The 10,323-nt window shown below is 51.6% G+C and overlaps 1 protein-coding gene across 1 annotated transcript in view; it reads left to right on the top strand.

The window, feature by feature from the left end:
- Positions 1-817: 817 nt before the first annotated feature.
- LOC104506714 (kin of IRRE-like protein 3) overlaps positions 818-10,323 on the top strand; it is a gene marked incomplete at its 3' end in the record, with an annotated part of 46,853 nt that continues 37,347 nt past the window's right edge. The window contains exons 1-3 of the mRNA XM_010147753.1: positions 818-1,006; positions 4,833-4,983; positions 10,181-10,286. Coding sequence (XP_010146055.1) covers positions 818-1,006; positions 4,833-4,983; positions 10,181-10,286 — 446 coding nt within the window. The remainder of the gene's footprint in view (positions 1,007-4,832; positions 4,984-10,180; positions 10,287-10,323) is intronic.

Here is a 10,323-nt window from a genome sequence, read left to right as displayed (position 1 = left end):
TAAATGTCTCCTTCACACCCCCAGCAAAATCTGCTTTCACAGAGGGAGACGCTTAAAAGACTCACCGCGGTGAGCAGGAGTCTGACCGAACGAGAGGAGTTTCCAACCTTTTGTGGCGAGGCAGCAGCTCAGACGGTGAGGGAAGGCGACAGGGAAATCAAAGCAGAGCAAGGGAGCGCCCAGGGGTTCCTCCACCCCTCTGTGACAGAGAGCTAGCAAGGGAGCCCTCTTCAAAGGCAGGCATCTGGAAACCACGCTCCTGATCCCCGTAATAAGCTGTTCCCCACCCAAGTGCAATAGGTGACAGTCCCGAATCCAGCTCCCCTTCCCTTCTCCAGGTCACCCTCACCTACCTTCCAGTCTGTGGAGGAACAGGGGTCAGACCAAAGCCCCTCCGAGCCCCATATCCTGCCTTACAGTTGCCTGGGGATGGATAGGGGAGCAGGGCCAGGAATCAGGGATATTTCTTTCAAATACTCTCCATCCTCCCACAGTTTGCAGCTCAGGGACATCCTGGGCCAGAGGTGTTTCAGGATTTAGTAGCCCTTGGTGGATATCTCTACCACAGGCTTACCACAAAGCTCAGGCAGCCACCTGGCCCATGTCCCCTCTAAAACTTCGGCCCGTTTCTGCCACCATAGTTCAAATTTGGGGCACAGCTTCCACGTGAGCAGCATGACACAAGCTGGCTATGATGTGGTGAGACGGGGTTGCGTTCTGCCACATCCACAAAGCCAGCTGCAGAGGTTTGAGAGGTCCAGTTCCGACAGCCCAGACCCCACTGGTCTCTCCAGGAAGGTTGGTTTAATGCCAGCAAATGACATCTCCCCTGTGCTTTTCCCTTGCAGTTCCTCCAGACGATCCTGTCATTATGGGGGGGCCCATCATCAGCCTGAGAGCAGGAGATCCCCTCAACTTGACCTGCCACGCAGACAACGCCAAGCCAGCAGCCTCCATCATCTGGATGCGCAAAGGAGAAGTCATCAATGGAGCCACCTACTCCAAGGTGAGGTGGGGTGGGGCTGGGAACAGGCACTGTGCTCTTCCCTTCCTCCAGAAAGGTGTACCAGGCCTGGCATTACTCTTCACGCAGCCCCAAAACCTGTAGGGCACTGCCTTCGACTCTGCAGAACTGAGGCTCTCACTCTGCACCACCCCGTACAACCTTCTTGATGGCTGGGAGGAAAACGGTCAGGAGGGTACAAGTGAGAAACTACAAACTGTCACCAGAATAGGCTCTGCTCTGAATTTGGCTGACTTTTTGCAGCCTCTCACAGCTTCTAATTGCCTGGCATGCCCACTTCTTCCCCCAGAATCCCACCTGGCTGTAGCGTTAATATTGGGTACAGCACCACACAGCCAGCACCGACCAGGCCTTGGCTGGAGCAGAACCTCTGGATCAAAAGGTGGTTGTAGTGACATTATGTCCCCTCCTCCAACGGCAGTTTTCCGTGAGAAATTGTCAGGGTTGTTGGCATTTTTTAATTTAAATGGAACGCTTTTATTGGGTCATAAAGGAAAACATCAAAGAGCAATCAAGAGTGTACTCAGGATGGGTACCCGCGTGTTCTCCTGTTTATAGATGCCTGATGTCTGGTAAATGCTAAAGATTCAGTAACACTTGACATTTCTAATGAAAAATTTCAAAAGAACAAAATTCGAGACATAAAATGGGTCAGTTTGCAGCCATTTGTAATGCAAGCAAACTTCAAAGGCAGGAGTCAGAGGCATTCCTCTCAAGCTCCTGAAGATCTTTTAATAAGCATTTCAACCTCCGCTACCAGTGCAAAGTATCCACCCAGCCTCGTTCCAGCAACATCCCGATCTGCCTGGAAAAGCCGAAACTCCCTCCTCTCCTCCTCCCTGTCACTCTGCAGCACACACTGCTGTCTCGGCTGAAGCTGAGCTGCTGCCTTGGAGCTGAGGGGTTTGAGCAGAGGGGGAAACTGCCCCGTCTCCGTGCATGCAAAGCAAGAGACAGCAGTAATTAAAGCCAGGGAGAACTGACCTCTCTCTCTCTCAATTCAAGTGGAATTAATTAAAATCCAGGCCGTTGGTGTGCAGTTGTTTGTAATTTACTCGGTTCCACCCAAGCCTTCCTCTCCACTGTGGACTGCTCGGACCTGGCTCTGGGGAGCCAGGATTTAAGCCCTTTCCCTTTCAGACCCACAAGTAGTGGGGTTTAGAGAAGGAAGAATGCCCCTCCTTTCTTTTTCTTTAAAAGATTTCCAACGAAAAAGTCTCCTGCAGCAGAGCTTTCAGGCTGCAGCTCCATCTCGCATGCGGTACAGAGATTCCCACGGCATCGTAAGCAGCTCTCTTGGGGGGAAGTCCTATTGTGCACAGGGGAAGCATCTTCCCCTTTCCCTGGGGTCAGAGGGATGGCGTTGACTGATCTGGGGATGTCAAACCTCAGTTTCCCCTAACTTAGAGGAAATTGAAAGTGGGGAGGTTTAGATTGGATATCAGGAAGAAGTTCTTCCCGCAGAGGGTGGGGAGGCACTGGGACAGGTTGCCCAGAGAAGCTGTGGATGCCCCATCCCTGGAAGTGTCCAAGGCCAGGCTGGATGAGGCTTGGAGCAACCTGGTCTAGTGGAAGGTGTCCCTGCCCATGGCAGGGGGGTTGGAACTGGATGGTCTTTAAGGTCCCTTCCAACCCAAACTGGTCTGTGATTCTATAATTTTCACGAGGCCCCGCCACAAGCAGGGGAAAGTGCTGCCATTTTGTGACTGTCTTAAGCTTGTGAAACATTAAAAAAGAAAAAAAACCGTCAGATAAATTAATGGCCAATTTTAGCTGTTTTTTAAATGGGAAGTCTTGATTTTGGGGGGTCTGATAAACCTTTCCCTTTTGAGGCCCCTTTAAGATCATTCCTCAGTTTTTTTCTGCCTTTTCTATAAAACTTAAACCCGGCTTAGATTTCATTTGATCCAGATATTCCAGTCAACCAAGAAGGAACACTGCTCAGGTTACTGAAACCATTTATACTGAGTGATAATTTCTTTGTTTCCCTGGATTTCCAATCCACCGAGTGGTTAACATGCAGCCCCCTGCAATCACAGCCAGGCAGTGCAGAATAGCCATAGCTGACTGAAAAGCCCCATATTTACCCTGATCCCTGTTGAAGGGCACAGGGAACAGTCCCTACAGCTGCAGGGGGTATTACAGGGCCCTGCAATGTTTGGAGGTTAACCCAGACCTCAGGGGCACTGTGGAGGGGAAGGTCCTGCCCAGGTTTAGGGTTCACCACATCCTCAGCACCAAAAGTGAGGCTGTTCCACAAGGGAATGGGACACGGGGTGACAGTAAAGCAAGCACCCTTACCACCAAAGATTCAGGACAGGAAGAGCAGAAGAGGTTTGGTGGTCATAGCAAGATCAACCACAACATGACACTGTCCAGAAAGGCCATAGTGATAAGGCAGATCTGAAGTCAAGCCAGAAAATCCACTCCACATCAGCACACCCAAAACCTGGACTAGAGCTGGAGCTTAAATCAAGCTTCCTGGGCCTGTGGGTGGAGGACACGTGGGTACATGCCCCAGAAGAGGGATGGTCAGGGAAATTAAGGACTGTCAGTAGACTTAGTTGCTGATAATCACGTGCTAATAGGTCTTGCTCCTGCTTCTGGGCTGCTTGTGGTGACAGTTTCTCAGCATCATTCCTTGGAGGCACAAATCTATATGCACAAACGCTGGGTCACAATGAACCCAGGTGGTGAAAGCTTTAGTCTTGCTGCCTGCCATATGTTTGTAATTCAATAAGGCACTTGTTTTACATTGTGAGGAGGAAACCTGAAGCATACAGACTTAGAAAATTTCCTGACAGGGTCCAAAATATGTAATTATGGGATGGGTGTATGCAGAGGCATTTACCGCTGTTATCAGCAGCTGGGAAAAGCTGTGTTTCTGGCATTTCTGGTCTCCAGGGATGTCGATAAACCAGAGAGAGGTCAGAGGAAAGCCCAGAGAATGATTGAGAGATTGAAAACCGTGCAACGTCTGGAGAGCCTCCGAGGGCTCAGTCGGTTTGGTTTACCAAGACAAGGCTACAGGGTGACATGACCGCGGTCTGTACGAACGTGCAGAGGATTAGGGGTTTGATAAGCAGGGCTCCCGGGGCTCTCCGATAAAGGCATGGCCGGGTCCACAGCTGGCAGCCGAAGTTAGATACGTCTGGGGAAGAAACAAGGTGCTAAGGCTAAGCTGATAGATCTGGTTAACCACTCCTGTACCAGGCTCGAGGTTTTGGATCTCCGGCATCCTCAGGTGACCACCAGCACCAGCAGAAGGTGGCCAGAGGAGTGATGGCTTATCGTGGGCTGGGCTGGAGCACAGGAGAGCAGCGAGGGACCCATGGCCAGGATCGTTCCTGTGCCACCTGCAGCTGGCATCACCAAACGCTTGCTGGGCCAAGTGGCCCAGGCAGGTTTTCTCCCTTACCTGGGTTGGGGGCAGAAGGTGACAACAGGTTTGAGAAGCCAGTTGCCCTATCTGTCCCCAGCTCCCTCTTTTTGGGACGATGGGTGACATGTATCTCTGGAGCTATGATTCACAGGTCTAGGCACAGCAGGGCTGGAGAGAAGCAGATGGGAGTTAAGTGCCCAATTCCCAGGGAAGTGCAGTGAAATTTGTCTATGCTATTCCCCGAAGCCTTCTTGGCAGATTCCAGCCAGAGAAGCTGTTATTGCAGAGAGCGCTGCTTGGCTGAGGAACTCACAGGAGTGAGGGCTAGCTGTGTGTGTGCCGAGCCTGGCATGGCTCTCGGCCGGGGGAAGGGCTCCATCCCCTCTGGGAAACTGCCTTTTCCCATCTCTGTTTCTCCCCCGACAGACGCTTCTCCGTGACGGCAAGAGGGAGAGTATCATGAGCACCCTTTTCATCGCCCCCTCCGACATTGAGAACGGGGAGAGCATCGTCTGCCGTGCCACCAACAAAGCCATTCCCAGCGGGAAGGAGACCTCTGTCACCATTGATATCCAGCGTGAGTACGCAGCCGGTCGAGCTAGCTCTGGGTACTGTGGGATCCCAGCCTCCCCGCTGCCTCCATCGCTGCCCCAGGGCTGCCCGCGTGGGTCTGACTCCAGTCAGGGGCGGGACGCTGGAGTTTGGGGGTTTCCCTTTGCTGCGAGTTCCCGGTGCATTAACACAATGAAGACAGAGACAGGAGATCTCATCTCCCCTGAGCTCCCTGGGGCACCAGACAGACACGAACACCCATGGGAAGAGGTTGCTTCCCAGATTTGGCATCTCATGTCCATGGTTTTGAGAAAAAGCAGCAGCAGCTGCCATGCTCTGGGTGGCTGGAGTGCAACACACGTGGCCCGACTGTGCCCTGATCCAGGCCTCTAGGGTCTCCAGAGCAGGGATGGATCCCAAATGGTTTTGGCTGAGCAAGCAGCATCTCGGGACACAGCCAGGAGTAGAGACAAGGCCCATTAAGCTTTCTGATATAAAAACACACGTTTCCATTCTTACAAGCTGTTCAGGGGTAAGATTTTTGTGTTGTTCTCCACCAAGAGGGCACATTGGACACCTCATTGGTGGGAAGTCTCCCTCCGGTGCAGCACAGCTAGTGCCAGTCACCATCTGATGGGGACAAGCGTGTGTTGACAGCAATATCATCTACTCGTTACTGTAAATCCATGAAGCAAAATCTTCCTTCCTCAACAGTTCACGTTTCACAGATCTCTTCCCCTCCTCCTCTGCAATAGCTGTTGCTCTCAGGCTTATCCTGACCTCCCTCCAGCCGGGCTTCATTTGCACACACAATTCCTGCAGCTGTATTTACCAACAATTTGCAAATGCAGGGTGTTCAATATTAGCATGCCAGCTGCTTTCCAGAGTCCAATTAAAGCTGGCTGAACAAACTCAAGCACAGCAGAAAATTCACCATTTAAGACTTCCAGCTTTTGCTGCCGGAAGATTAACAGGCTCTTGGGTCGCTGGGTAGCATGTTCTGACAGAACTGGACAGATAAAATGAGATAATAGCATGGGTTATTTCACAGCCTGCAAATGGTTACAGTAGCTGGAGACGCACACGCGTTCCCACAAACAGCGCAGAGCCCGAGACATCATTACACCGTGCCGTACAGTGCGGGAGATGCGAGCTGAATCCCTCAGCCTGATGGAATCTGTTCTGAGAAAGCCCCAGTAAAGAGCACCAATTTCCACCCCAAGCCATTAAATACTCCACGCTGTGAAAGTAATAATAATAATACCCTGTCCAGCTATTAAAAGGATGTTGTTGCTAATGGGGTCTAATGAGGATATCAATTTCCCAGTGCTGGATGGCTGATGGAGGGATACTAAAATATGAAGATGGATTAACCGGCCTGCGGTGGGGTGAATTTCGTCCCAGATGCAAGATCCTGCTCTGACCGCTGCCCAGTCCATGAGCTTTCCCTCCCAACCTGGTAGGCAGTTGGCTGCTTTCACTTTGCAAAGGGCTAAAGGTACTTTCCTTAAGCAAAAATTATCTGGGCTACTCATTTCTCCTGGGAAACTGTCCTGGGCAGGGCTGGCTGCAAAGGCGAGGTAGGCTGCATACCCTTCTGCACCACCCCGGCGATGAAGGTCCTTCCCGTGGGGCTTCGTCCAACAGGAAGCAGAGAAGCAGCACCCTGGGGAGAAAAAAGAAGCGGTTTCTGCAAGGAGAAGAGGGTGAGCGGCAGGTTTTGGCTGGGGAGCTTTCCCCAGCCCGGCACAGCCTGCTGCATTTCACCCCGGAGCCTGCACATCTCTGCCTCCGCTCTTCACACCGTAGCCAACGTTGCCCAGCTGCACGGTTTGAAAGAGACGGCCTTGCGAAATAATCCCAGGGAACCAAAAATAATCCCTCCCAGGAAGCAGCAGCCTGGCAAATCACTCCTCCTGCCTTCGTTTTCTTTTGCAACTCAAAAGAGCACCAGAAACGCTGGCGTTCAGCAAAGGAACGCTGGGGCGGGGTGATGTCCTACGCGGGGTGTACGCGCGCGGTGGGAGAGAACATCCTCCGGAGTGGAATGTTTGCTCCCATCGATCCCGTGCAGGCGCTGCCTGACCGTCGTAGCAGCAATGAAATAGCTGAGTCATAAAACCCTCCCCAAACAAAAAAAAAAAGGGGATGGGGGGGAAAAGGAGCTGAGAAAAAAAACCCGCAGAGCAGGGTCTGTAATGGAAACACTAAGCGACTCCAGCTGGAACATCTGTTCAATGTGATTTCCGTTCCACCAGCCACATCAAAGTCAGCCTCCTGTGAGTTATGCGCTGAACATCACAAGTGGGATTAAAATCATGTTTAATAGTTTGATATGCCATAAACTATTTATACTGCCAGAGCCCAGTGGCTCTATGGAAATGCACATCCAGCGTGCCGGGATGGGGAGGAGCAGGGTTATTGCTTATCCAAAGCCATTTGCTCTGAGCCTCCTCACACACATGTGCAGTTTCTCATTTTTACACCTTTTTTTTTCATGGCAAGAAGGGATTTGGCTGCATCTGTATTTTTTTTGCAGGAGGTGGGAGTAGGAATTAAAAAAGTGGAGGGTCTGTGGACCAGGGTGATGAGCAAACCGAGGGCCACATCGCTGTGCTGGAGGGTCTCCTGCGGTGTTTATCCTGCAGTATTTTATCCCCGTTCGTGCTTCCCACTGGCGAGTGTGAAAGCCCAGAGCTGATGAAGCATTTTTGTCTGCTTCCAGCTCCTCATCCCTCTTCATTTGGCCCCCAGCCTGCTTATGGATTCAGAGAAGAGGTTTGGAAGGGCTAGGCTGGGGGTCTGGAGGGGAGAGGAGCGTGGTCTGCGCACCCCAGAGGCAGCAGTGCGAGAGCCAGCACGGTGCCTGCAGCCCAGGGGGTTCAACCCGTCACCCCAGCCATCGTTTCCCCGGTGCCAGTGTAAAATACCGGGAGCTGAGGGGTTCCTCCAGAGCCTCACCGACCGCACGGCTGGTGGGGATCAGTGCTGGACCCCCGGTGCCAGCGTGCCCCCCGTTTCCCGCAACACCTGGGTGCGCCAACATTTGCATGCACACTCCCCTCCCGGCTGCCTGTAGGCTAGCTCTATCTGATTCCATCATTCAAATTAATTACAAGAAGCCAGGCAGGAATTATAATTGTAACTGAGTGGAATTACATTCTGATGAGTTACAATTTGTCTCTCTCTCTTTTTTTTTTTCCCTTTAAAATACCCCAAAACACGCTTGCACAGACAAACCCACGCTCTCCGCAGCACCCGCCGCCTCGCGGGGAAGCTACCGCAATATTAGAAAGCCCAATCCCATTTTGTGAAAGGCAAGATCAAAGACTTCTAATTCATTTCCTTTGCTCTTTTTTTGTTCCCCTTTCTTTTTAATCTCTAATTTTTTATTTTATTTTATTTTGAGTGCAGGAGGGAGCCGGGCTCATTTTAATACAAAGAGGCTCCTCCTAAATCGTGGGCACAGCTACTAAACCATCAAACAATGGGGAAGCTACTAAAGAGAAGTGTGATTCATACTTAACAAAGGAAGGTGATTAGCTGTTGTTGTATAACAATAGGGAAGTGTCAGGATGCCTGCAAATGAATTAGGAGCCCACTCTATATCTCTGGGCTGTTATGTTAGGGAAGCTCATTTATATTCCCAACTGCGCCCATCTTTATTGTCATTTGAATTGCACATTTTAAAATGAGATTAGGGTAAATTGAAAATACCTATAATTTCCCCGTCATAATTTCCCATCAAGAAGGCAGGTGGCTCTGCTCGCAACAAAGCGGGGCTCTGGCTGGGTAAATATCACAGGGCCTAATGAGGAGGAGGAGGGGGAGGCACTGCAGCGCCATGGGGTACTGCCAGCCTGCTGCCTTGCTCTCTCCCGTCTCTTCCAGCCAAGGTTGCTGCCGAGGCCACCCTTCCGTCCCCAGCGGGTGGCCGTGCCGCAAGGATCGTAGAATCTTTACATTGCAAAAAAACCTTGAAGAACATCAAGTCCAACCGTTGACGCTCAACCCAACCCACGTCCAACCGTTAACGTTGAACCGTTGGATGATCCCAACCCAACCCGCACCCCGCGGGGAGAGACAGGCTGGAATAGCACAGGGTTTCTTTGGATGCTGTCCGGCTCTCTTGGCAGGGGCAGGATGCCCACCCGCACGTGATACTGAGGGTTCCAGCCAGCTTCGCTTCCCTCGGGTCAGCAGGGCTGGCCCCCAGCCCCATCTGCGTGGGTGCTGAGCAGGAGGGTGGCTGCCCAACTGCAGCGGTAACCCATTCTCCAGCTGGGAAGAGTGTTGCTGGGATATTTAGGAAGCAGAGAGAGGCAGCTAGTAGAGATGAACATGAAATATATTCTGGTTTAGGATGTATTTTTGCATGTGCTGCATCAGACTCCTGCCCCAAGGGCAGGAAGCCCCTTAGCCAGATCGATGAGCTGGCCTCAGCTCCTCTCCTCAGCCACAGTACAGTCTCCAGAGGGACAACTGGTTCTTCAGGCACCTAGCAAACCTCTTCACAAGGCCATTTCTTTCTCCTTTTTCTCTCAAAGGAGCTTCCATCCTTAAACCTAAAGCTGGAGGTCTAACACCCCCTCTCAGACGTCATGAAAAATGAAAACAACTCTGGATATTCATATTCCCCGTCTAAACATTCCACCCTTTTCTCGCTTGCTTTCATCAGTTCTCTCCTAAATTTTGTTTGCCACTGAAGCATTCAGATGCTTCTCATGTAAAAAGAGGAAGAGAAACCGAGCACCAGTTGGAAGAACCGAAAGGCCTGTGACACCAATACGGACTTGGCAGAGATGATTAGGCTGATGAAAGAGCAGAAATGCCACTTTCAAGTTAGCGGGTAGACGAAAGATCGTCATTAACACCGCGCGGTATTAAACGGGAGCTTTTCAAAGTGGGCAAGTTTATTTCCTTAAACGGGAATCAGAGGCGGTGTTAACACTTTGGAAGTGAAATGCTGCGTGGAATGGTGTGCGTGGCTCCCCTGCCTGTCTTCCTTACTGAAGCCTTCCAAGACGGGAGCAGCGCGCGTGACATGAGCCTGTCTTACAAAGCCCGAAGGATTATATGGCAGCACCAACTCGGGGCTTGTGCCATGTTTTCTCATGACCAAATTTTGCTTTCCAGACTCAGAAGCCTGGCAGGCGGTGGGCAAGGGGGTGCCTGCGCCACTTTTTCGAGTCGCTCACAGGCTTCTCGCTGTCTCTTTGCAGATCCACCCCTGGTGAACTTGTCCGTGGAGCCGCAGCCAGTCCTAGAGGATAACACTGTCAAATTCCACTGCTCTGCCAAGGCCAACCCTGCCGTCACCCAGTACAGGTAAGGCACGTGCCCCGCTCCCTGGCACTGCACATCT

Source organism: Eurypyga helias, unplaced genomic scaffold, assembly GCF_000690775.1.
Source record: "Eurypyga helias isolate BGI_N326 unplaced genomic scaffold, ASM69077v1 scaffold21792, whole genome shotgun sequence".
Lineage (NCBI taxonomy): Eukaryota > Metazoa > Chordata > Aves > Eurypygiformes > Eurypygidae > Eurypyga > Eurypyga helias.
Note: the sequence above shows the minus strand (reverse complement) of the source record. Positions and strands in the feature narration are given on the sequence as shown.